General features: G+C 39.8%; 1 protein-coding gene across 2 annotated transcripts in view; it reads left to right on the top strand.

Annotated features, from left to right (window-relative positions):
- Positions 1-25,977, top strand: part of NUF2 (NUF2 component of NDC80 kinetochore complex) — a 29,607-nt gene extending 3,630 nt beyond the window's left edge. The window contains exons 2-14 of one of the 2 annotated variants that reach the window (XM_082750746.1): positions 74-208; positions 1,433-1,507; positions 2,113-2,189; positions 2,697-2,758; positions 6,199-6,296; positions 7,478-7,551; positions 8,889-8,985; positions 10,430-10,492; positions 13,034-13,171; positions 15,327-15,467; positions 16,371-16,546; positions 17,488-17,623; positions 24,338-25,977. In XM_082750746.1, the coding sequence (XP_082606872.1) occupies positions 86-208; positions 1,433-1,507; positions 2,113-2,189; positions 2,697-2,758; positions 6,199-6,296; positions 7,478-7,551; positions 8,889-8,985; positions 10,430-10,492; positions 13,034-13,171; positions 15,327-15,467; positions 16,371-16,546; positions 17,488-17,623; positions 24,338-24,472 (1,395 nt within the window). In that variant the 5' untranslated portion in view covers positions 74-85 and the 3' untranslated portion in view covers positions 24,473-25,977. Of the gene's footprint in view, positions 1-70; positions 209-1,432; positions 1,508-2,112; positions 2,190-2,696; positions 2,759-6,198; positions 6,297-7,477; positions 7,552-8,888; positions 8,986-10,429; positions 10,493-13,033; positions 13,172-15,326; positions 15,468-16,370; positions 16,547-17,487; positions 17,624-24,337 lie in introns of both variants that reach the window. The other variant, XM_082750747.1, reaches the window with a different exon arrangement.
- Positions 25,978-27,600: the final 1,623 nt, after the last annotated feature.

The raw sequence follows: 27,600 nt of genomic DNA, 5'->3' as shown, positions 1-27,600 counted from the left end.
AGCTTCCAGGTAAAGAGAAAAGCTAGTTGTGCCATGTTTCTCACCTTTGCTTTTTCTTCCTTCCAACCAGCAGGAGATTCCCAAGATGGAAACTTTGTCTTTCCCCAGATATAATGTAGCTGAGATCGTGATTCATATTCGCAACAAAATCTTAACAGGAGCTGATGGTAAAAACCTCTCCAAGAATGATCTTTATCCAAATCCAAAGGTATGATGTGGTTGTGTTTGCATGTGGATGATGGTATTTAAAGAGAAATGAAACTACTCGGCCTATAGAATTTGCAGAAGGGCATGTACCCTACTACTTGATGTGGGCCAGTCATTTTAATCCAGAAGCAATCTCTCACCAAATGTAATTTTAAAATAATGTTAAGTTTATGTGTGAGGTGACATCTACATTTCCATTAGGAATTCGATTCCTTAATATGGTTGTTTTCTTTAAAAAAAAGAACACTTCTTAATCATAGATGTATTAAAGTATATTAAATTTTTTATTACTATTGGAGTGGTGGTCTGAGTGTATCATTTATTGGTAGGGCTTGAAGGAACGTATTCCAAGTGGTTTCCAACCATAAAAAGTGCTTTGAAACAATTCTCTTTGGAAGCTTACAGATTAATTTTCTTGCATTATGCCCCAAGGGGGGATTGACTTGTTTTGACAAGTCATTCTTATTTCTTTAGTTATTAAATGCAAAAATGAACTATTTATATGTCACAGAAAATCCCAAAGTCTCCTTCCATTTTTCTGTGCTCATCTTGACGTGATAACATAATAAAACCTGATTTAATGGTGTAGAACTCAAACTTTTTGATCTCAGTCCCTTTTTAATTCTTTACAATGGAAGGAATAATCTCAAAATAAATGAACTTGCATATGGATCAGAGCAAGTTCTACAGGCCAGTATTTAGCAGCTCCTGAATTAAAAGAGGAAACTTTTGAAAATGCCTTGCTACTCTATTAAATTTATACCCCCAGGATTATAGTGATCACTTAAACTTTAACATCTCAGGAAACCTTAACATCTAAAGCATGAAAGAAGTTTGCCCATGATCTTAAAAAAAAAAAAAAAAAAACGAAAACAAAATCAAAAACACTCTCAGCATGCCATTGTGTCTGCCTCATGCCTGCTGTCTATTTTGAAAGACTAAACCGTCTTCCCTGATGCAGATGGATTGCTTGGATTGGTTTTGGGTATACTTGCTCTCATTTTGCATGTAAGGTTAAATGGCTGATCTTACTGAGCACTTATTACACCTGAGCAAACTGGTAAGTACACAGGTATTCTAAAATTTGGAAAAATAAAATATTTCAAGAGAAATAGAGTAATTTTATTACTCTATTCTTTGCATCCATTGTCTACTGTGGCAGCTGATGGTGATTCAGCTGGAGAGTCAGGCATCGGAGTATTAAAAGTTTGTTTTTCTGTTGTAGCCTGAAGTCTTGCACATGATCTACATGAGAGCTTTGCAAATAGTATATGGAATTCGGCTGGAGCATTTTTACATGGTGCGTTTCAGATGAGGCAAAAGTACTTTGTTTTGCTGCATTTCTTTGGTTCACATGGCATACTGGTTTCAGGATAGAAAGTTCTCGACTTTATTTTTAACAAAATCAAAAGGCTTATGTAAAATTAATGTCATTTGCAGAAAAATCTTAGGCATACTAGTGGCATACATTGATAGTTTTAGTAAGACAACAGTACTAAAAGACTTAAATGACACAGTGTTTTAGGTTAGTTATGAAAATTAAAGAATACATGTAAAATTCTCAGCATAGTTCCTGACGTAGTAGATGCTGACTTTACCCCTTTGTGCATTCACTTAAAAAAACCTTACTGAGCATGTACTGTGAACCTAGCATTATTAGTAATGACTCTAGTTTTGTGCTAGGATCTTTATTGTTAACTAAATTTTCAACATTTAATGGTAAATGTTATTTTGATCTTAATTTATGATTAACAGGGGGTGCTCAGGGGAGTGTATGACTCTTGATTGAAGGGTCATGAATTTAGGGAGCCTACTTAAGGGGAAGAGAAGGTAATTTTGAGGTTGAAGATTTTTCTCATTTTATCTAATCAATGTGTAACTTAGATCTTGTGATATTACATTTAGATGCCAGTGAACTTGGAAGTCATGTATCCACATATCATGGAAGGCTTCTTACCAGTCAGCAACTTATTTATTCATCTGTGAGTAAGGGGGATTTATTTTTCCGAGACTATAAACATTCATTGTTTTTTTTTTTTGCATTAAGCTTCCTTAATGTCAGGATTTTCTTAGAGAAAGAATTTCTGTCAACTCCCTCTCCACTCCATCAGTACACTGAAAATTGTAGACTTCCTTCAAATAGAACTAATTGCTTCCCTCTGTGGCACTTTCAATTCTGCTTTCAGTGGAATTTTAAGACGTGTGAATCTAAAATTGTTTTGGAGGTTTTGAGTTTTTACAGAGTCCTAGTACCTCCAAAAGCGTTTGTCGCTTATTAGAATTTATAACTATATCTTGGCATTGCTTGAATACTGGCGTAGGGTACAGATAACGTAGATCTCTGTGCTACAGAGTTTTGCATGGTAGTAGACTTCTGCTTGGTCTTTGGACATTGAGAAACATATCCAGGAATCTCTTGGAAAATAAAATGTTTATATCAAATGGTTTATATATAACTTAAAATATTCTTTGTCCACCTCATCTTTAAGGGACTCCTTTCTGCCCATCTGTCGGGTGAATGACTTTGAGATCGCTGATATTCTATATCCAAGTAAGTGAGAATTCAAAACAATTTTTAATATCTGACTTTAATATTTTACTTCTCCATCAATAAATGTAGAAAAAAATAATAAACTACAGGTAATTGGCTTTAGAAAGTCAATTTTAAGTCTGAGTTTTTTCATAGCCTATTACTGGAATTGTTTTCCTTTGAAGGTCCACAGGAAAGCTGTTTTTCTGATCCATTTGTCTTACCTCCTTATATTTAAAAGACATCCTGTAAATTTGAAAGCATGAATATGAGTAATATGCAAGCTGGATTGTGGATTCATCATACAATTTTCTCCAGTGTAGCAATTATTTTTTACTCTGAAGAAAATATCTTTTAACAGTGATAAGAATAGTCTTGATATGATATTAACATATCAATTTGTCTTAACTTTATTTAAATGTCCCTTAATTCTTTTGACTCACATTTATGCATCAAGTTCTTTTCTGTTGCAAGAGATTCAGTTTGCTATTTAAAAATGTTTTTTTCCTCTTTCTCATCTACCTTTTTGTTTTGTCTATTGATCTATAATTTACACAAAATTTCAACAATTTTAAATGTGTAACTAAATGAATTTTAACAGAGGTACATGGTTGTATAGCTATTGCCACGATCCTGTGTAGAAATTTCGATGGCCCTACAAAAGTTCCCTCGGGTCGCCTCGCAGCTGATTACTCTGACTGAGCCCTCTTCCCTGGCAACCACTGACCTGCTTTCTGTCACTGTGGTTTCTTGACTTGTCTGATATTTGATGTAAATGAAATAATAGTCCGTATTCTTTTGTGTCTGGTGTCCGAATGCTTCTGAGATTCATCCGTGTTTGTTGCATTTATCAGTAATCCATTTCTTTTTATTTTGGAATAGTATTCCATTGTAAATAAAAACTGCAGTTTATTTACCTGGTGGCCAATTGGTAGACATTTGCACTGTTTCCACATTCCGGCCATTGTGAACAAGGCTGCTCTGAACGTAGGTTAAAAGTCTTCCTGAGGTCATGTGTTTTCATTTGTACTTAGCAGTAGAAATACTGGCTCATGTGTTCAGTATATTCTTAATGTTTTAAGAAACTGCCGAACTGTTTTCTAACATGGCTGCCTCATACCATCCATGGCATCTGTTAAGTTCAGTTGCTCCACGTCCTCCCCTGCACTGATATTGGAAAGTTTTAATTTTAGCCATTTTAGTGGCTGTATCACTGTATCTCATGGTTTTAATTTTTATTTCCCTGATGACTAAAAGCAGCATATTTCCATATGCTTATTTGCTATCTGTATATTTTCTTTGGTGAATTGTCTTTTTGAATCATTTTTTTAAGATTTTGTGTTTTTTTTAAAGTAATCTCTGCACCGAGTGTGGGGCTAAAACCCATAACCCTGAGATTAAGAGTCACGTGCTCCTCCCGACTGAGGCAGCCAGGTGCCCTAGTGTTGTTGTTGTTGTGTTGTTCTGTTTTTGGAATTGTTTGTCTTATTATTGCATTATAAGTCTTCTTCAGATGTTATAAAAACACATAGTTTATCAGATAGGGATTATGCAGATGTTTTCTCCCAATCTGTTACTTGCCTTTTGAATATTGTAACAGTGTCCTTTGAAGAGCAAAATATATTTCCATTTTGAAGGTTCTAATCATTGTTTCTGTTTTCATAAAAATGATTCATAAAACCATTTTTGGTGTGTACTGTTAAGAAATCTTGGCCTCAGAGATGCTAAGATTTTACTCCTATGTTTTAAGCGTATCATAGTTTTATTGATTTATTATTTATTTACTTATGAGAAAGAGCGAGCGAGAGTGTGTATGTGAAGCGGGGAGGGGAGGGATAGAGGGAGAATCTCCTTGAGGTTCGTTGGGTTCGATCTCACAACGCTGAGATCATGACCTGAGCCAAAATCCAGTGTCGGACGACGCTTAACTGACTGAGCCACCCAGGTGCCCCAAGCGTATTGTTCTGGCTTTTGTTATTTAACACTTGAATTTTTATATATGATATAGGTCAGGGTTTTTCTTTTTTAGAGTTTTTTTTTTTTTCTTTTTTGCATAGAGTTATCAAATTATTTCAGCACCACTTATTGAAAAGATTCTTCTTTTTCCCATTGAATTACTGTGGCAGTTTTGTCAAAAATCAGTTGACCAACCACCACACACCTATTAGCATAGCACACAGCCAAGCACTGATAGTATCAAATGCTGGTGGTTTCCTGCTGGCGCTCCTGGGTGAGCTTTGGGGTCTCCTTTTTTCAGGGAATTTATCCACTTCTTTTCAGTTGGCAAGTTTGTTAACATAAAGTTGTTCATAATTTTCCCGTATCTTTCTTTTTAAATATTTTATTTACTAGAGAGAGAGATCATGAGTAGGCAGAGAAGTAGGCAGAGAGAGAGAGGGGGAAGCAGGCTCCCTCTGAGTAGAGAACCCGATGCGGGGCTCGATCCCAGGACCCTGAGATCATGACCTGAGCCGAAGGCAGAGGCTTAACCCACTGAGCCACCCAGGCGCCCCTTCCTGTATAATTTTTAACAGTTTTGGGGTTCAGTAGGGATGTCCCCTCTTTCATTCTGATGTTTTTCATTTGTTTTTTCACTCTTGTAGTTTTCCCAGACCAGTCTGGCCAGAGGCTTATCAATTTTGTTTATCTTTTCAAAGAACAGCTTTTGGTTTCATTGGTTTTTCTGTATTTTATTTATGTTTTTGTTCTCTTGTTTTCTGTGCTTATATTGCTATTCCTTTCTTTCATGTGGAGTTTGGATTTGCTATTTCCTCTCTCCCCCACCCCTTTTTCTAGGTAGAAGCTGAGGAAGTTCATTGGACTTTTCTTCTTTCCTAATACAGGTGTTTAATGCTATAAATTTCCCTTTTGTCAACTTTAGCCGCATCCCACAAACTGAGGACCGATTGTTCTTCTGTATGTGTGGATGCATACGCCCACATGCCTTTGGATTATAAATGTAATCTTGTCTTCAGCAGGGTAGCCCTGTGATCTTCTGCTCCTGGGGTTGAGGCCACATCCCTCCTGGGATACTTTCTGCTGTTGGCAGTTGTTCCAGGGTTATCACTAGCCAAAGGTCCCCTCATTTGTTTCTCTTATGGATCGCTGTCCTGTATTGCCCGTCGTCTGGTGTCTAAAATTTTTAACTTTGTGTATTTTATCTGGTTTTCTTGTTGTTTAAGATGGGAGAATAAGTCTGTTCCTTATTATTTTCTCTTGACCAAAAATGATTTATTTATTTAATTATTATTTTTATTTGTTTATTTTTTATTTTTAAAGTTATTAATGCAAAGAGAATTCTGATCTTTATATTAGAGCACATTTTTTGTGATTTGGTTAATTATAGCATGCGTGCAGTTTTGTTCTATGTGCTGTGAGCAAAGTATATCGTGGGAGAGGATGAATTTTTATTTTTACATTGTTTCACAGATTTACTTAAGAAGTCTTGCTCTCTGTTTTAGAGGCAAAACGGACAAGTCGGTTTTTGAGTGGCATTATCAACTTCATTCACTTCAGAGAAGCATGCCGTGAGACATATATGGAATTTCTTTGGCAATATGTAAGATTTAAATATATTTTTGAGTCACATACCAGATTAGTAATATCACTTATGAACTACTAAACTATTTTGAAATAGTAGTCGCAGATAATTAATTGTCATATGGCTGTTAGAATCATTTATTTTAATATTTATGTAAGTTGCAGATTTTTGTTAATGGAAAGCATGTATCAGAATGAGATTTTCATCGCTATTGGATAACATTAGGGAAAGGCTGGGGTTTTTTGTTCTAATCTTATAGCTGAGGAACCTTTTCCTATATTAGGTTATGTAAGGGGAGAAATAATGACAAATACATGTTTTTTGCTTTGGAGTTATACTGTAGTGTTCTTTATTTAATTGAGATATTTGAGGTTGATGTTTGCTTTCTAAAGAATGGCCTAAAATGATGTTTTGTTTATCATGCTGGCCCAACATTGCATTATAAGATCCAGTCCAAGTAAATCACTTTAACAGATGGAAACTCATTTCATCAACAATTTAGAGAATTTGGAAAGATTACGGGTCATCCATGTGATTCGTTTCCATCTGTCCCAGGCTTGGGTTCTCATATTCTTAGTAAAGTGCCAAAGTAACACCAGACTATTAGAACTTCCCCTCCAGCGACTGAGTTGTATAGATAGAAACTTCCTTGTACAAATCGTGTCAAGCTTAAACTTCTCAAACATCACATACTCTCCAAAGCTTCATGTGGATTTGCTAACACACACACAGAAACATACAATTTTGCTTGGCTAATTTTTCCTCATTCTTTTAAGACACAGCTCAGAGTCTATCATATTCACGAAGCGTCCCTTGATGTTCCTCCCCAGCCATGACCCTGGTGGGCTGGTGTCATTATCTTTAGTCCTGTAGCAAGTTGGTTTGTGGACTTACATGCATGTATCTGACCCTTCGAGGAGAATGCGCTACTTAAGTCCCAACTATACTACTTCTTGGGTATTATTCTTGGCACTTAGCCCAGTACCTGACCATGGTAAGGACTCAGCATTTATGTGCGAATAAAGAAATTTCTCATTCCCTAGTCACAAATGCCTGTTGTCTCTTAAACATGTCTTAATTCTGATGGTGAAAGCTTAGGACTACGCATTTTTCAGTGTGTACTGGTAGTTTTCTTTTTTTTTTTTAAATACATGTTGTGTTTGTGTTGAAAAGCACTAATATGAAAATTGCTTTCATAGAAATCTTCTCTGGACAAAATGCACCAGTTAAATACTGCACACCAGGAAGCGTTAATGAAATTGGAGAGACTTGAGTAAGTAGGAGTTTTACAAATTAAATGAGTATAATTTCAAGATGCAGAATGGATCATGAATAGTATTTGACAACCCTGCAGGATACCTCAAGTCTCCTTCTCCTTCCTCACTGAGAGCGGACTATTTAAGTTTATCTGTTCCAGAGAAAGAAAAACTCGTTCTCCTTCTTTCTAACTGTTAGGGTATCATATGTTCTTTTACTTTATTCTTCTTATTAGTGAATTAGCATGAGATGTTTAAAGCTATTAACTTACCTCCTAAGTTATGTCTGGAAGTAGTTACCTTGTATAGGTGAGCAGTAATTAAGTGGGCTTTCTTTCTTTCTTAAAGCCAGTTAATTCTGTTAAGAGAGCTTTGTTTTGTTTTTGCCTCATTGGTCCCATTGGAGTTATGAGTTCTTGGCCAGACAGATCGATTTTGAGCAGAAGGATTTTCTATCCCTTGTACTTTCTTGCTGGCTCTGAGTTTCTTTGTTTCACTGGAGAGCTTTCCTAACCTGCCCTGGTATAGAGTGTCTCAGAGACAGCAGTAGGCTGCAAAGACTGGGAACAGGAGGCAGATACTAAAATCTCACAGGTAAATTTAACGTAAACGAAGTTAAGAGATAAATGACAAAGTGGGGTGTGGGTATTTGTAGCCTACGCAGCAGAGCAGCACCGTCCCTAGCGAGAAAGCCTGTGTGATATCCCTAACACGTGGAGAACTCCTACAAACCAAGGACAAAAGGATAATAGAAAAATGGGCAAAGGCTAAGAACAGGGCACTTATAGAAGAATGACTACAATAGATAATTAAAAACAGGTAAAGATTATTAATCTCATTAGCAGTCAGGGAAATGATCATTAAAAGCATAATTCTATGCCATGTCTCAAAACAGAAGTTGAGAACCATGTGCACGGCAGAAACTTTTACACAGATGGGGCTGTTAAGACGGATGGGCAGAGCGAAGGGAGTGGCTGGTCTGGGAGAGGGAGGCGAGGCGAGGGGCCAGGCCGGAGCTGGCACTGGACAGGGAAGGGAACGTCCCACTGGTTTTATTCAGAGCCAAGTTAGAAAAGGCAGGTACGAATGCAGATGAGTCCATACGCGGACTCGCTGGTGGAAGGCTGAAGGAGCTCATCGGATCTTTATTTTCTGTGTTGCGGAGGCCAGGTCATCTATTTTAAACCTCTGTCACATGGAAGGATGAGAATTCAGAAACATGAAAGACAGTTTATGTTTTTTTGTGTGTGTGTGTTTTTTTTTTAACTTGAGTCATTTGAGGACAGAGACTATTTTGGCCTTGCAGAGTTAAGGACTCAATATATGTTATTTTCATCTGTTTTGCTATGTTTAGTTCTGTTCCAGTTGAAGAGCAAGCAGAGTTCAAGCAGCTTTCGGATGACATTCAGGAGCTGCAGCAGTCACTGAATCAAGAATTTCGTCAAAAAACGGTATCAGCTGTGTTGACCTTAAAAATTAAACAGCCAGTTATCTTATCAGCAAAAATGGGTTTATTTGGGAATAGCAGAGGATTGCAACTTGGTACAAGTGAGCTGCAGGAAAAATCATAGACGAGTCCAACAAACACAGGAGAGAGATGTTATTTTATGGAGGAGGAGGAGGAGGTTAGGAGGGGTTGCTTGGAATCAGAGTCCTTGGAAGGAAAGCAACAGTCCAAACACAGTCTCATTCATTATATCACACAAAAAATTCTTCCTTTCAGACACTTTATTTTTGCTCAAAGCTAGGGAACACTAGCAGAAAGCACAACAAAGTAATTGCTATGCTAGAACTTCGAGAACGCTAAGAGAACCACCTTTCTTGGGGTCTGAAAAGACTAACCTAGCATGAGGGTGGTGATGGTTTCTCACTGGGGAAGCTACAGGGGTAGTGGCTGTCCTGTAGAGACGTGGGGGATCTCTTGCCCTGGGCAGGGGCCTAGTTGATGAGGCCCTTTGGAGTCCACTGGGCCTACTGCAGCGTGAGAGCTCCCCCTCCTGGCCTCTCGACTCCGTGTGAGTGAGGTTTCATTGTATTTTCATAGTTGTTTGCTTAAAAAACAAACTTTTTTTTTTGGTGGATGGGAGCGGTAAGAGCACGTCCGTTACTTTTAGTTACGAAAGCTCTAGGGTATGTTGCTGCGCCCATTTGTGCTCCTTGTCACGGATATAAACTTCTGTCAAGTGTGGTTATCTATTTGTGTTGCCCAAGTTCTGTGCTGTCTTGTTGACTGGAATTTTTTAGGATTTGCCTTTTTCTAAACTTGCTGTTCCCAAACTATAAGGGAGCCCCCTGGACTTGACAGGAAATCCTGTGGGGTTTGGGGGGGGCACTGCAGGATATTTCAGAATTTCATGGGAAACTGAGGGTCAGCACGTCGTACTCTGCTTGAACTCCTGGCTCAAGACAGTCCACAGTTCCAGCAGCTCAGGCGCCTTCCGTTCGTGTCTTTGTGAACCTGGGGCATTTGTCCTGGTGAAGAACCAGTACCTGAACAACCTTACAGAACAGGAAATGAGGAAGTCTTTGTCCAGTCCGATTCCAACCTTTGTGAATTAGTGCAGTGCCCAATAGGTACTCATCCAATGTAGAAGTAGTTGTGGTTATTTAAGAATGAAATAAACATTTTTTTCTGATTTGTATGCATGACATTTTCAAAGAGCTACTAAGTTGTTAGTACTCGAGGACTTACACAGTACTCGGACTCCACTGCTTACTAAAGGAATCTTTAGGTACTTCTTGTGGCCTGGGGCATCGTACACAGAAAATTTGAGAATTTCTGCTCTAATCCATTTAACTCCTCCTTTACCTTTATTTTATGAGAAAGCACTGAGAGGCTAAATTTAAATTTGTTTTGGATCATCACAGAAAACAGTTGTTGGCTTTTTTCCTTAGATAGTGCTCCAGGATGGAAATTCCCAAAAGAAGTCTGATATTTCAGAGAAGACCAAGCGTTTGGTAAGCATCTTTCATATAACCAGACTTACGGTTTGAATATTTTCTGTGGGGGAGTATGTTAACTGTGTGCGTTGTTATAGTAAAAGTTTCTTCCTTTTTCCTTAAAATGAATCTAGTTTAACTTTTTTTCAGGTTAAATATAATAGCTGACTACTGTTTTTTTTTTTTTTTTTTTTAATGGAAATACAGAAATGTGTAGGAGAGTGAAAATCACCTGAAGGCTCACCACATGGTCTGAGATGTGCGTAGATGACATTTCTCTATGCAGAGCCATATGCAATGTTACGTCAGAGGTGTCAGACTCTTCATGTCTCACACCTGTCTTTTTTCACTGAACCCAAAAGAGCATAAATACTTACATGCCACCGGAGAGACTCATTGTCTTAATGGCTGCTTACGGCTGTGCGTCACACTGAGGTCGATCTTTCCGGTGTCCTGTTGGTGAACACGCACTGGCTTCTGATGTTTCTGCTACTGGACAGCAATGTGTGTGCTGCACGCGCGCACACACACACACACACACACACACCCCGAGATCTGTGTACAGGGCTGCTTTTTTTCTTAGACCATATTCCTACTTGTAGGATTTCTGGGTCAAAGGGAATACACATTTAAAACTGACCCACCTTGCCAACCTGACTTCTAAAAAGATACGCATTTACATTCCTACCGATACAGTGTGAGTGTTCTTTTCCCCGCCGTCTTGCCAAAACGGGAGGTTTGTAGTTTGCTTTCTCTGTTGCTTTTATAGGAAAAAAAAAAAACCAAAAAAAACACCCCATTTTCATTTTGATTTTTTTGCTTCTTAATGATTTTGACATCTTATTCAATGGTTTGTGGTTATGTCTTATTTTGTAAACTCCCTGTATTCCTGGCTTCTTTTGTTTTTTTTAAGGAACTTTATGAATTGGGGATATTAACAACTTCTCCTTTAAATTCATGATTTTTTTTTCATTAGAAGGCTTAGGTTTTTAATGTAAAATTTATAAACATGGCCTTTATGGTTTGTGGCTTTAATTCTATACATAGAAAACCCTGTCCTATTTCTCATGTTTTTAGCCCCATTGTACTGTTATGTCTTCCCTATTAACACTTACGCTCTAGAACCACCAGAAATTTACTTTGATGTAATATAGTCCTTATTTTTCTGTCTCTCGTTTGATTAGCAAATGCTTTCACCTGAGTAGTACTGACAATGTTTTTATTCATTTCTTTCTGTCCCACTTAAATCTACGGTTAAACGAAATCATTTAGTAATTACACTATCAGGTTTAGGCTTCTTATAAAGTGAAGAGACGTAATGAAAGTCAACATCAGGTGTGAGGAGGGCGGCCTCAGGTTTTGTAGAGGATGGAACACGTATGGCCATTTGCTGAAATAACAGATAAGTTGTGTCAAACGTTCAATTTTGGCCTCAGTGTTAGCTGATCAAAATGTAAGATCATTTGTGGTTCTTTTTAGTTGAAAATCATCGGCGGACAAATTACAGAAGCCGTCCAGTAACATAGTCCTGTTATAAAATACTCAATGACATACCTTTGTGTATGCGTACGTGTATGTATAGTGAGAGAGGGAGTCAGACACAGAAGGCCTCTTCCCTGGGCCTGCTTCCCCCGTAGGCTCCTCCCTCCCCTCCCTTTCCATGGCATTATGTGCTCGAATGCAGACTCCTGCAGTTCTCTTGCTGTTTCATTATTTAGTTCCTAGAAATGGGCTTGTGGTGTTTGTTGATCTGTAATTGATTCTTTCACTTAATATTTCTTGGAAATTTTCCCATATCGATACATAGTATCTCAAAACAAAGTAAACACAATTCATCAGCTAATACTTAGGGAGGATGTTCATATGAATATTTTTTTATCTTTTTATATAATTTTAGATTTATAAAAAAGTTTTCACCAAATTCTCCGATGCCCTTCACCTCAATTCCCCGAATGGTTTAAATTCAGGAGAGTAAGGGAAAATGGGTTGTAATTCAGCCGGCATGTACTAAGTGCCTCCTCAGTGCCATGGCTTTGTCTGTGTTCTGGGAGAACAAAGATAACTTCTCAGCACTCCAAGCTGTGCAGTCAAATTCAGTCACACAGATTAAGTACATAATTATAGCATTGCATGTACAGTGATTGTACTGTTCATAGAAGGAACGCAGAGGAAGTGGGAGCAGGATTTCCAAGGATTAATGAAACTCAGGAGCAGTATAAGGGTGACATGATGGTGTTCAGGAGGACCATACTGATCAAAGAGAGATCACTTGCATCTGCTCTAACCCAGGACTGGCATTAGCAGGCTGTAGGTACAGAGGGCACTGGCAGCAGAGGACCCCGTGAGGACAAGAGGAGTACACAGTGAAGGACCTTGAATGTTCTGCTAAGGGGCTCGGTCTTTGGCTCATAGACAAAAGGGAGCAAATAAACAGGTGATCTAAATTTTTCCCCCACTACGACGAGCACAGGCCCAGTTTCTTTGTTCTTTTCCATTATTGTAATGGTAAGTGAACAATTTTGTTATTGTATCTAATATGTAAATATGTTTTCTCAACAGAATGAACTAAAATTGTCAGTAGTTTCTTTGAAAGAAGTACAAGAGAGTTTGAAAACAAAAATTGTGGATTCTCCAGAGAAGCTAAAGAATTATAAAGAAAAAATGAAAGATACAGTCCAGAAACTTAAAAATTCCAGGGTGAATTTCCTTTTTTTGATTTTAATGCTTTTCTATATATTTTTTTTCTTTTTAGCAACTTCTGTTTAATTGTGTGTTCATTTTGTGATTTCCAGTTTATCTATACTTCTTTTTCTCTTAAGATTTTTGCCCTTGTCGCTGATACGTAGCTCTCCTGGAAAGTTAGTGTACGGAAAAGAAGTACAATTTTGAGACATTTGTCCAATGATGCAAAAAGTTGGGGGGACTTTGCCCTGAGTGATCAGAACAAAAATTCTCTGTTCTCCTGAGGCTTACTTTATATAAGGGAGAAAAGTTTTAAGTTTATAATTAATGATAGAATTACAGGTATATATTATGAAAATATATAGGGTGTGCGCATGTTGGGATCGGAAGTACATGGGAAATCCCTGTACCTTCCGCTCAGTTCTGCTGTAAATTTAAAAGTGCTCTAAAAATATTTTTTTAAAGAGCACCAAAAAGAAATTAAAAAAAAGTATAGGCTTCTTTGAAATAATGTAATGAGGGTAGCCTAATTTAATGTTTTGGAAATCTGGGGGTGGGAAGGGGAAGGAAGTAGGAATTGATGTTGACATCTGAAGAAGAAATTGGTTATCCTCCTAAATGTGTGCATGGAAGACCCTTGGAGGCAGAGAAACAGCATGTGCAAATTCTTTGAGTCAGAAGGAAGCAAAGTATATTCTAGGAACAAAGCCTCATGCATAAGAAGGGGAGTAGCATGAGGTGACCATAGGAAGATAAGCAATGGACAGATTATTCAGGGTGCTCTGGGTTTTACTTTAGGAGCAAGGGTACACCGCTGTTTAGTTTAAAAGGGGGATGTTGGAACATGATACAACTTATGTTTAACAAGATGATGGGTGTCTGTGGGAGATGGATGGAGGCTCAGTGGGACAGAAGTAGAAGTGCGCAGACAAGTTAGCATCCTTGGTGGGGCAGGGCTTTTAAACCATCAATTACTAGAACTTTTCTGGTTTATCCCTGAATTTGGTGTTCTGATCATTCCTAATAATTAAGAATTATCACCCAGGAATAGACAAAGATTACCAGAACAGAAATGAGAGTGAAAAACTATATCTGAGTATTTATGAGAAAAGTATAGTTTAATAAAAAACAGCTCTGGTTCAATTGGCTGTTCACTTTGAAGAAAAGGGAGCTGGGTCTACATCTTGCACCATTTACAAAAATAAATTTTATGTGAGTTGAACAATTTTAGAAATTTTAGGATAATGTTTATATAATCTTGAGCTGGGATAATTTTTTTTTTTAAATTAATATAGAGAGGGGCGCCTGGGTGGCTCAGTGGGTTAAAGCCTCTGCCTTCAGCTCAGGTCACAAGCCCCGCATCGGTCTCTCTGCTCGGCGGGGAGCCTGCTTCCCCCCATCTCTGCCTGCCTGTCTGCCTACTTGTGATCTCTGTCTATCAAATAAATAAATAAAATCTTTAAAAAAAATTAACATAGAGAAAAGGACATCAATGGAACATGTTCATAAGGCATATGAGAGGGAAAGGGATTATATCCATGACATGCAAAGAGTCAAAGAGTGGTTACAGATTGGTAAGAAAAGGACAACAAAAAGGAGCAATGGTATGAGTAAGGACGTCACTGGAGACAAAATCCAATTGATTAAGAAGGTGGGCGGAGGGATAGGCTGGTGGGGAGAAGAAAAGTAAGTCCGTATTGTTGCATTAACAGTGGTTGTGGGGAACATGTTCATTTTCTAATTTTAGAAGAGGAATTAATCTTTTAAAAAAGAATCAGCCATAGTAATAGTTATTATACAGATGAATAGGAAGATCATAATTGGAAATACAATTGCCCAGGAGCAATTAGGAGCAGTTTGAGTATTAGCAGACATGAACGCTTTTCAAATCATTGTGAATAATCCGTGGAAGGTACTTCAGTGAGTGATTTAGTAAAATTGTGGCAGTTTTCCTTTGTGTAAGGATATTTGGCAATTAAGAAGCATAATTATATATACTTAGACACATGTCAGTAATAGCACTTTCTTAGTGACCTAGAAACTTAATTGTTCTCTGCTCTTAAGCTTTCAGTATTAAGTGCAGAAATTATTTAAGAGCAAACAAACTGACAGGACTGCAGTTTCATGAAGGAGACTATCAAACTGGTTTTTATGTTTCTTTCCTTGAAAGCAAGAAGTGATGGAAAAGTATGAGATCTACAGAGACTCCGTGGACTGTTTGCCTTCATGTCAGTTGGAGGTGCAGTTATATCAGAAGAAAATACGGGACCTGGCCGATAACCGGGAAAAATTAACCAGCATCTTAAAGGAGGTTTGTGTTTGTGTGGAATTTCAATGTTTTTATTATGGAATGGTTTACTGTAGTTCCGTGGCTTTGCTTTTACTTTGTGTTACTGTTTGCTGAAAGGAAAGCAAAATCATTCTAGAGTATAACAGATGTGGCAGTATACGCCGAGCAAGAAAACATCTTCTTAAACACAGCAGTGGTAAGACCTATGTTAACCTTCAGATGAAATGAATGATTAATTAACATGGCATGTTGCCATGTGTATTTTGGAGGAAAGTCATGGAATTTTAAACCTGTTCTAACAGTTGGAAATGATCTTCCCACCAGTAAGCCCCAAGTCCCAACTCACGGCCTCACACCATTCCTGGGATTTAAGTTTATGCTTAGTGCCTGCCCTAAAGATAGAGAGCCAGCGCCAGTGTTCATTCTCCCAGGCTGAAAGCTTGAAAATCCTTCTCTGCTTCTTCACTTTATCATAGTAACCTACATTATCCCCAGGATCACTAACAGTGCATTTGACAAAGGATTTCTTTTTTTTTTTTTTGAGAAAGTAGGGGTTAGAAGGTGAGGTGGTCTGAGATATTCTATCCCAATCGTATACTCCCTTGTCTGCCATCCTGAGTCAGCAAAAGGTTGCTTTTAATGGTTCTAGGATTTCCCCTTTTCTCTTTTACTCCTTCTACCTTAGTTCAGACCCGAACCCTCTCTGTGTAGCTTCGCCGGGGTCCTGTTCTTTCCCAGCGTCCCCAGCGTCCTGCTCTGTTCTCCTCCTGACACTGTCTTCTCCTGCTCAGCTTTAGGGCTTAAATGGTTTTATCTCGCTTTCAAATTGTATCTCCGTATAGCTCATCCCAGGAAATAGATGTTCATTTTGTTTTTAAATCCTAATTGGTTGTATCGACTTTAAATACTTCCCGTCAACTATAGAGCCTGAACTTGGAGGACCAAATTGAGAGTGATGAGTCAGAGTTGAAGAAGTTGAAGACAGAAGAAAATTCCTTCAAAAGACTGATGATTGTGAAGAAGGAAAAACTCGCCACAGCACAATTCAAAATAAATAAGAAGCACGAGGATGTCAAGCAGTACAAACGCACAGTGATTGAGTACGAACTTGTTTTCAGTTTAATGTGTTAGACAGTAATTGGGAAAAGCTAGTCCATTTTCTCCCCTAGGATCCCAAAACTCCTATAATTTCAACAAGGTATTCTACCTTTGGGTGACTAAAAAAGATTAATTAATTATGAATCTTACAATGTTAGGTCGAGATTTAGAGCTGTTTTCATTTCTCGATTTTTCCCTGTCCAGATACCACCCTTCCAGATCCTTTGCAGGATTCCCCAGAAGGGTTCTGGTGCCCCTGTCTGTTTCAGTGCATTTAGAGGAGTGGACTGGGGCTGCAGCGGATGAGTTAACCTGTCCATCTTGTGCGTATAGCTGGGCTCCGGCATTATAGCATCTACGTATTGAGAAAAGGTCCTTTTTTTTTTTTTTTTTTTTTTTTTTTAATCCAGGTAACAAGTAATATTTCACTAAGTGTTTTATGGCCATTGTTATCCAGCATGCTGGGGTATTCCTGTGGTAGAGCCTTCTTCCTGTCAGTTCTAAGAATGTATTTTTAGAATACACTCCCCAGATAGTGTATGAAATGTCCGTGCTTCAGCCTGCACGTCATGAAGATTTCCTTTGTTCTGGCTCATGCAGATGAAGACAAAGGGCAGAATTGGCAGATTTTGTATTTGCTGCCAAACTGCCTCGCAGACAAGTTGTCCGAGTCAAATGCACTCCCCGCCCCCTCATGCCCAGTAGTACATTCGTGAGCTTGGCTGGGGGAGTGCACCTTCAGCCTTCAAGTCTCCAGTGTAAATGACAACCCTGGGCCACAGTACCCACTGGGGTTCACAGCTCTTGGTTTTTATGTCCGAGAAGGAGTTTAGGCTTGTCAAACAAATATATGTGATCTCTTTGGAACCAAAATTAAGAGTTTCATGTTTTCCTTTTCAGATGCTTGAGCGGAATTAAAATTTAGCTGTCTGTTTTCCTTTAGAGATTGCAATAAAGTTCAAGAAAAAAGAGGAGCTGTCTACGAGCGAGTAACCACAATTAATCAAGAAATTCAAAAAATCAAATTCGGAATCCAGCAACTGAAAGATGCCACTGAGAGGGAGAGGCTGAAGTCTCAGGTGAGTGGGTGGCCGCAGGGGCGGTTCTGGTGGTCTCACCAGCTCACGGCGGCGACTCTGCCAGCCTCACGTTCAGGACACTGCCGGCTCTCTGAGGTAGAGGTGGACCCCCAGGGCCTTGGTTCTGATCGCATTTCCAGCCCCTTTTCCATTACCAGTGTTCGTTGGAATGTATGGCTCCTTCTTACATTTTCCCCCATGTCCTTCCCCTGACCTAGCCAAGCATGGTGCTCTGCAGTAAGAGTGCGGTGCTCCAGAAGGACCCTGAGCTTTTGTTTTTAATTAATCTTATTTTTTTAACTTCTATTCAGTTAATTAACGTATAATGTATTATTGGTTTCAGAGGTAGAGGTCAGTGATTCATCAGTCTTATGTAATACCCCGTGCTTATTCTGAGCTTCTTTGATAGATGAACTTGGATAGTGATTTTTAAGTAATGTCCTCTGAAAAGTTTCTGCAGTTTTGGTTTTTTTTTTTTTTTTGGTCCTGATAAAAGGATCTCAAAAGTATTTCCAGAGGTTCCTGGGTAGCTCAGTCAGTTAAGCATCTCCCTTCTGTTCAGGTCATGATCCCAGGGTTCTGGGATCGAGCCCTGTATCAGGCCCTCTGCTCAGCGGGGAGTCTGCTTCTCCTTCTCCCTCTGCTGCTTCCCCTGCTTGTGCTCTCTCTCTCTGACAAATAAATAAATAAAATATTAAAAAAAAAAAATTTGTCACCATCAGTGTTAAATGTCTTTGAGTTGTTACCTGAAACAGAGCAGCTGAGGGCAGTCCCTATGTGATGAGACCTTCCATGATCTCTTTATTGTAATTGCCTGATGTTACTGCTTTTATTCTTGCCTTGTTTCAATATATTTGAAAGTTTCATGAGGACAGACGTCCACATTTCTGTCCTTCCAGAATGTCAGGACAGCGCCAAACATGTGTTGACCTCTTTCTGTCTTTTTCTTAACCGCCCATGTCTCCAAGCAGTCTGTTCCTGATGTGTGTGTTATATCTCATTTTCTCTGAACTTTTGAAGTTTGGCCTATATTTTCCAGATTATCCCAAAATGCTCTACTAGAAATCACTAAGAACAGCCCTTTATTGGGTGAAATCCCATGGCCTCTTTTTTCCCCCTCATTCTTTTTCCCCCTTCCCTTTGTTAACATATTGGATCCAGGTTTCCTAAAGCCCTGATACCTGGGAAATATTTAAATACTTGCTGTCTCTACCTTCCACCATCCACATCCAATTTGCGAGCAGTCCTGATACTAAAAGCCACTGCACCCCACCCCCTGGCCCATTCTCTAGAACTTGTATCCCCTCCAGAGCTGGCATCGCTGCCTGTGCCCATGGAAGCATGCGCCGACATACCGAGCGCTGTCTCGAGGCTGTGAGAAAGGGACAAAGGAAGGATGGACGGAACAAAGGCAAACAGAAGGGAATGACTGTCTTTCCTGCTGTGCTTGACCCAATCTGCTGTCCTGACTTTTTGTGTTCTTCCCTTTCTTTCCACATTTCAACTACTTTTTCCTGCCCCTGAACTGGATATTCCCGAAGGCCCAGCTCTCTGTTTATCTCTAGAATGTGGGTTAGAAAGATCATGGGAGATATTTAATCCTACTTCTTAATCAAAGTAATAAATAAGTTAATATTTATTTGTTATCACGTGGTCAGGCTTAGCTCGTGAACCTGCTACCATGTGCCTCAGCACTTCTGGCCTGTCAGTCGTAAAGGCACCCCTGCCGGCCTTCCCTCACTGTGTTGGGTCTGTCTCACCAAGAACATGTTCAGTTTCTCAACAGTAGTGATCATGTACTTGGCTACCTTAGTATGTCCTGTCAGACCATGCCTGGAATGGCTCCTTATATGTAATATGTTTTTCATCAGTATTTGTAAACTTGGATGGTCATCTATGTATTAGAATTCAGAAATGAACAAACAGCCACCTGCCCCAAAGGCCCTGAATTAGGATCATCAGCAACGGAGTTCATGAACCGGAATTTTTTACTGTGGCTTTTGAGAACCATTGATACGTTCTGCTTCATTGTTTTCAATATCATCGAGCTCATAACCACCCAGGCTGTTCTGCTAGGACCGCTTTAGTGGTTAAAATGTTATTTCTTATTTCGAATTTAAAATATAATTTCTGTACTCAAGTGAACCAAGATCTCTCTGGAATAAATCTGTATCGTCCTCTGCTTAATATCACTTCAGACACTTGAGGATAATGATCGTGGGTTCCTCCAGCCTTCTCATCTGGGTTAATGAGCCCCAGTTTCCCAGCCATTCTTTATATAGCTTAATTTTCAGATTCATTACTATCCTGTTTACTGTCTTCTCCCCTCTGTTTCCTGTTTGTCATTATTCTGTTTAAAATGTAGGACCCAGTACTAAACATAGCCTTCCAGATAATGCTGTGACCAGTCCCAAAGCGCTGTGCTTCTGTTAATGAAGTGTAATACTGGCTTGGAGTTTTAGCAGCAACATCTCGCCCTTGGCTCATATTGAGCTGGTGATCAATTAAATGACCCCGATCCGTTCCACATGTAGTTCTGCCTGGTTAAATTGCTTCACCATACTTGAATGCAGCCATTTCTTGGGACTTTTAAATCAGAATTTTACTAGTATTTCTCTAAGGCTTCATCTGTTTACTTCTGTGTGGATTTCAAAGTATCAAGGTCATTTTAAATATTTGTATCATTCACATTAATGATATTTCATGGCTTAGCGTCACTTGCACATTTGATTAACATGCCTTTTTCTCCAAAATAAAAATGTTGAGTAAATTGGGCCCTTGGATACAGTAGGTATGTCTTCCTTCAGACTGACTTAGAGCACTGAGTAGAACTTTGGATACAGTTGTTGGAAGTTGCTAAGTTGTAACTTTTCCCAGTCTGCATTGTGATACCCGTGTGTCCTGAACAGCGTGGGAGAGTCTAAAATTACTGTAGTGAATCGTGACACATTTTTCTCAAGAGTTCCTTTTAGCTTCCTTCCTCATCCCCCTCCATGGGAAGGAAAAGATGGGCTACAGTTGCCCATTTGTTCTCGGTGCAGTTTCTGTGAAATCCTAATGATCTTCACACCCTTCTCTCCTTAAATATTCTTTCCCAGAGATCCTTATCTCTGCTGCTTTCCGTTAACACCTTTATTTAGAGCGGCTTCTAAATTGGTGTCCTGTTCTGTCTGCTCACCCCAACTCTTCTCCTTGTTGGAGCTGCCTGTTGGATGTTGTCGGTGTTCTCGTCCATCACAGCAGAATAGCATTTATAGAATGCTTCCAGCAGCTTCCAGCATCTCTCCTCCTCGCCCTCCTTTCTCTCTTCCCCTTTTATTGCCCTTCTTCGCAAATTTCTTATGCTTTGATGGCTTCGTCATTTTTCCATCATAGAGAGTTGATATTTTGGACTTTCTGTAGATAATCCTGACATCCAGACCAGCACCAGGTTAGTGTTCGGATTTTCTTAAACGCCCTTGATCCTGCGCACCACAGTCCCTTTCTGTTCTACTCCTGTCACCTAATTTGGTAATGCTCATGGATTGTGGCAAAAACTTGCTAAATTTCTTCCTTGACCCAAGATTCTGTGCATCACATCTGCCCTGAATGCTAAGGGCTGCCAGATTTATGCTACTAAACTGAACTATCCCTGTTGCTGTGCTTTCCTGCTTAAAACGGGAGCTCGCGGTTTCCCCGTAGAGCACTCACTCTGTCCCTCGGTCACCTATGGCCTGTGCACCTGCTGGGCGCCCCCTGACGTGGAGTTAGTAGTGAATAAGGAAGGCATGATCCCTGCCTTCTAGGCTTGTCACGCTTTAGATCTAGGCTTAATCATTTCCATTATTTACGATGTACTAGAAAGGGCGGCCTCTGTATAACTTTCTCGGTTCCTATGACATATCTTCGATCTCTCTCCTCCCTCAAATACTCCTAGAGTGCTTTTAGTTGATTCTAGATAATCTGGGTTTGTGCTGTCCAGTTTGTAGCTACTGGCAGCATATGGCTGTTTGCATTTACATTTAAATTAATTATAATGAAAAAATATTGAAATTTAAAATTTAGTACATAATTTTGGCCATCCTTTAAGCTCTTGGTATCCAGTCTGGTCTGGGTTATATGTTCCTTCAGGGTAAAAAGCACATCTGCATTTTCTAGTGTACTTAGGCACAGTGCTACTTCTAGAAGGTACTCAGTAATGTATTTGGTTGATGAATTAAATACGTACTTGTAGGGTAATGACTGGCTGTAAAACCCCATGTATATTATATACAATTGAACCTTGAACAACCCAGGGACTCGGGGTGCCAACAGCATGCAGTTGAAAATCCACATGTTAACTTCTTACTTGCTAAAACCTTAGCTACTAATAGCCTGCTGTTGACTAATAGTCTACTAGTAACACAAACAGCCAATTAACACGTGTTCTGTATGCTATATGTATTGTGTACTGTATCCTGACATTATGGAGGCCAGAGCAAAGAAAATGTTAGGAAGAAAATCACGAGGAAGAGAAAATACTGTTCTAATCCCATACTGTACAAAATCCGTGTATGCGTGGACCCGTGCAGTTCAAACCCATGTTGCTCAAGGGTCGACTGTCCTCTTAAATTTATCTGATGCCAAAGTGAGGAAGTTCCCTGGACTGGTGCGGTCCGGTGGACCTTTGTGCACTGACGGGGATGCTCTTCCGTCCCGCTCAGTACGGCAGCCACTGGGTCCCTGTGTCTGCGGAGGAGCTGACGTGGGATAAGTGCAGCCCAGGGGCCTGGAGGTCTTAAAATGTCCATTTTCTAGCCACAGGCACCCGGCGGGTACCACACAGACACCACAGAACCAGACTTGGATTTTAAAAATATTTCAGTCTAGTGAAGTCATCACTGTAAGGTGGATTTGTTTTGTGGATTAAAAGTGTCAAGTTCCACTTGGATACGGAAGTTAATGGGAACCTGAATAGCGTCCGTGAGGGCTGTGCTTGTTCCCGTTAACGTCCTCTCCGGGCTGCTTGTAACTTCGAGTGTGCGCTTGCTTTTTTCTGTTGATGTGCCCTGGACTGGGCTTTTGTTTTTTAACTTAAGTCGGCTCCATGTCTGGTGTGGAGTTCAGCGTGGGGCTCAAGCGCACGACCCTGAGGTGAGACCGAGAGTCAGATGCTTGTCTCCCCGAGCCACCCAGGCGCCTCCGGGGGGGGCTTCCACTTGTCGTTTCTGGCGGCTCTACCTGTGCGGTTTGGTTCCTCCACGAGAGTGTCTTTGTTCGTGGAAGGAAATGGTTTCTTTAGGTGTGTTGAAGTGGCTGGTTAGGTGTTGAGATTGTGTATCTTTATCTAACCACACTGAGTTTTAACAGTTTCTTAGAAGTACTATCTTTCTGCCAAATTTACTCAGCATCCTTTTTAGTAAGAATAAACATACAGTCCTATGGAACTAGGAAGTTAAATTGATCTATAGCTGCTGAATGTGCCGAGTTTTGTTTTTTTTTTTTAATGGTGTTTATACAAGCTAGCAACTAATTCTCCTTGTTTTTCTTTTAAGATTGAAGAAATAAAGCTTTCAAAAATGTTTGATTTATTTTCTTAATAATTCGTACTCCATCATTGTTGTAGTAGTGTGATGCCCAATTAGATCTTAGAAATCTAAATAGACTCTTGTATTTTTATATCAGGACTTAATAACGATCTGTGTCTGGATTTTTGGAGAGTGTCTAGCCTTAAGCATCTATTTATATTTGCTGAATCTTAAGCAATAGCTCTCATACTTGCATACATGCGAGAGTCTGGAAATAGTTTGGTTCTTTTTTTGAAACACTATGAATTGTAATAAATTATAATCTCTGTAAGTTGTTCAAAATCGGAAAATATCTACACTAAAATTTAAACTAAGGTAAGTAGTAGCCAAACTATAGGTTTTAAGAAAAATTTAATGGCAGGGACAATTAAAATTGAGGACATTATGCGCATTTACTGCTCCTTTCTCCCATAGGAAGAGAACTGCTGTTTTATTTCAGTGATAAAAAAAACCGATCAACTTAAGAGTACCACTTCTTCTTATGTCTAGATTTGAGAGTTATTTTGTTCAAGAAAAATGAATAATACAAGGATCGAAATTGCACTGGATGAGGATGATAGAAGAAAGTGTTTGCAGGCTTCTTCTGTTACTCTAGTCCATCTGTAAACCTGGTTCTTTCATTTTTTCCTTCATTCTTAGCACATTCACATAGGTTCCTATGAAAACTCATTATTGCTTATAGTAGAATTACCCGATGGGTTTACTAAAATGTCTCTCACGTGTATTTTTCGGTTGTACAGATGACTTAGCACATCTGTTGACCTATCTTTCAGTGGTGACCAGGGCCAGACGCAGAGGGTCTAGGAATCCACAGTAACCCAGAGACTTGTCTGGACATGAAAAGCTCCAAAATAAAAGCTTTTCCTTAGCAATTACAAATATGTTCTTCACGTTTTGAATCCAAGTCATTGTTACATGTCTCTGCTCTGCTCCTTCTAAATAGCAGGCTTTGATGTGTCTGTACCACCTAAAGAAGGAACTTTAAAAACGAACAGGCACACGTGTGTGTCGGGGGATGGTGGGTCGGGAGTGCATGTGAGATTGTTTAGGCTTTAAAATATTAAGAAGTCTTAAAAAGATGATTAGAATTCTTGTTAGATGATTAGAACTCTTATCAGTTTAGGATCATGCACGGGATAATTCTTACTCCATTTCATTTTCCACTTAGGAAATATTTCTGAGTTTGAAAGCTGCTTTGGAGAAATACCATGAAGGCATTGAAAAGGCCACAGAGGCCTGCGGTGCTCAGCTAGAGCAGAAGACGGCTGAACTGAGGAAGAGGATGTTCAGGACGTCGGCCTGAGCGGCACAGTCACTTGTCTGCCTGTGAACAGCTCACCGCCTTCATTTCACCTTTGGAAAGGGAAGAGTTGAACTGAAGTCAACAGAAGTATCAGAAGCAACACATAATGTTCTGTATACTCTCGTAGGCTGTTCTTTTGTAAGATAATGCATTTAATGTAGATGTTCATTAACTTGTAACTCAAATAACTTGTGTAGCCATTCGCATCTCCACCGCTCTGCGTAGTCGGAATGAAGCCAGAGGACGGGCATTTGGCAGATGCGATTTTCCGGTTGTTGTCCTGGCTGTCGGGCTTTGTTCGTGGCCATCAAGCAGTGTCGTGTTCCTGAGCATTGCGGTGGGGATCTCATTTGATCCTTCTTGGTCAACTCTGGGTGCACACTTTTATTACTGCTTTATGGGTGAAGAAGCTGTGAGGGTCCTGAGATTAAACAGCGGAGTCAGAATGCGCGGCGCTCTATATGATGCTGGAGCCGGGAACGTGCCCCTGTATCACGCTTTCTCACGCATCATTTGAAAGAAAGTTTGAGTGTGGGCTTCTGCCCTTGATCCTCAACCTCTGACGGCTTGAAAACTTGTATCTACACCCACAGCTCCAATCACCAAGACATCCATGCAACTTTTTCTGCATTGAGTACATGCATTTACATTTTGCCTTTTTGTCTTGAATTTCACACTTGCATGTCAATAGTCAGTAGATGTTTTTAACCTTTTGGCATTCTGTTGGAGCCTAATGGATACTCTCATGCATGTTTTTCATGCATGAAATGAAATACAGGATTGTAAGGGGAACCAATGAGATTCAACCAAGATTGTCAAGATACTTAACACGTGTTCTGCTAAATAGTAGGGCTCACTACACTTAGTCAGAAACCTTCCACTTTCCCTCTTGTGCACCTCACTCCTTTATAACATTCAGTTAGCAGAACTGTGGACCGTGGTACCCAGCTCTGCCCCTTCTCGTGTCTTCCCCCGTGCTTCCCCCCATGCTGCAGTTTGCATTGTCCTTTCCTGCCTGAGAAGCTTACGCGGATATCACCAGGCTCCCGGTCTCTCCCCACCCCTACAACGGCACTGGGGCATTCTAAACTTGCAAGTTAGATTATGTCCGTGATGTGTACAAAGTGTTTTGGATTTTCAAACTGCTGCTGGGATGCTGTGGTGACCCCACAGGGAATAGCTGAAATTTGTAAGAGAAGCATAGAGATAGTGGCTTTATTGGACGCTGTTGCAAACGGCTAGCCCAGGGTAGCTCACCGTTTCAGTTAGATTGCGCTGCATTCCTTTCAATGAAAACATCTTGATGAAGTGGGTTTCTGGCGTTTGCTGTGATAAGTATCATTTCTTAGGGAATAAGAAATGAGGGTGGTGACATCCAATTAATAATTGGTTATTTAAGAGTAGAATAAAAATACCTGCAGTTTTTGTGTTACTTTTCTTAAACACACATTGTTAGAATGGAAATGTCCATTACACTGTTTTAATCTAACTACTTAATGATGGAACTCTTGAGTGTTTGTTGTTTTTTTTTTGGACCAGGGGCTCAGTGAAAGAATTTCCAAATTTCCCTCTACCCACCCAGATACATAAAAAGCCACATTCAAGAAGCCCTCAGTATAATCCACATTTAAACCTCTGCGTGGCTGTTTCAGTTGAAGACTACAGTACAAAATTTGATTTTTTTCCCCAAAGTCTCCTTGAATATATATGACGTCCTTGGGCCGTATAGCTTTTTAAAAACCATATTAACAGGGCAATGACTGTCCTGAATGAAAAGAGAGACCAGTGTGTATGTGACATAGGCTGAGGCCTGATCGCGAAGGAACTTCTCCCCATATTTAGACTGTAGGCATCTTTTATGAGTCCGGCTCGTAGCTATATGTAGAGCAAATATTTAATTTCATATTCAACTGGCATATTTCAAGGAACTAATCCATTTTATGACAAAGCAAGGGAAATTGAAATATGCACCTTGCAGGCTGAAGTTAATACATCTGATTTTAGCTTAACGGGATGTTTCCTATTTTTAGTAAGACCAGAAAAGTTTCATATGAAATTCCATTTCAAATTCAGGGCCCGCCACCGACTTCAATTAAGTTGGCTCTCTCCCTTTGATTGAAACCGGCCTCTCATCTTCCTACCCATATTGCCACCAGGGGGCATAACAGAGCTTGCATGACCAATGCCAGAATAACTTGATTTTAAGATTTGGAAGCTGGAAAATTTAAAGGGATAGTTACAGCTCAAAAAAAAAAAAAAAAAAAAGTGTCAGAAAGAATCCGGAGACAATCTATTTACACTCAAAATGGGTTTTAAGAGGTAACTTAAAATTATTTAAAATTTTGCTCACAAGGATGACACCACAGCACCAATTTCAGACCCAATTTTATTATCTTAATTTTAAGCTTATTTTATCTAAATCATCCTTCTAGTGCTTGGTGCTAGATTTCTGGCTCAGATTTCATGCAAGTATTACAACTGAGTTTCCCTGAGACAAGAATTTGAGACACCCCATACGAGGATCAGCAAGTGACTTAGGAAACGACGTTCGATAGCCACCGGCATTGAGGACTCCGGGGACATCCTTTGTTCCTTATAGGGTGATTAAGTCAGTCTCTACCACCACATCCTTCTCTAATCCATCCCTACCGCCACCCCATAGATCTCCGTATGGAGGTCCCCTTGGTCATCTCCCTGACTGCTTTCCCCATTCTGGGAACAGTCCACAGCCCTTGGAAGGACAATGTTGCGATGGAGAGAGTTCAGTGCAGCACAGCAGTTCTCAGACTGGGGGAGTCTAACTTTTGCCTGGGGTACTTGTCACACATGCCTTGATGTGTCGGGTCCCTGGGAACCTACACGTAAGACAAGCTCTCACTCTACACGTAAGTGGCTCTCAGAACCTCGATCCTCCGGGATCACTTTAAGAAGTGCTTCTAGGTGATCAGGCACTTGGCCTCAGAACCAGCCCACACGTTACTATCTTTATTATAAAATGGCAATAGTAGCTGCATCTCTAGCTCGTAAGGACTGAGGGAGTTTGGGAAAACAATTAGCACAGTGCCTGCCACATGACCAGTATGCCAGGGGTAGCAGGTGCTCTTACAAATATGATTGTTAGTACACTG

The sequence above is a fragment of the Mustela nivalis genome (genome assembly GCF_964662115.1).
Source record: "Mustela nivalis genome assembly, contig: HAP1_SCAFFOLD_1794, whole genome shotgun sequence".
Taxonomy (NCBI): Eukaryota; Metazoa; Chordata; class Mammalia; order Carnivora; family Mustelidae; genus Mustela; species Mustela nivalis.
This window is presented reverse-complemented; position numbering and strand designations above follow the sequence as displayed.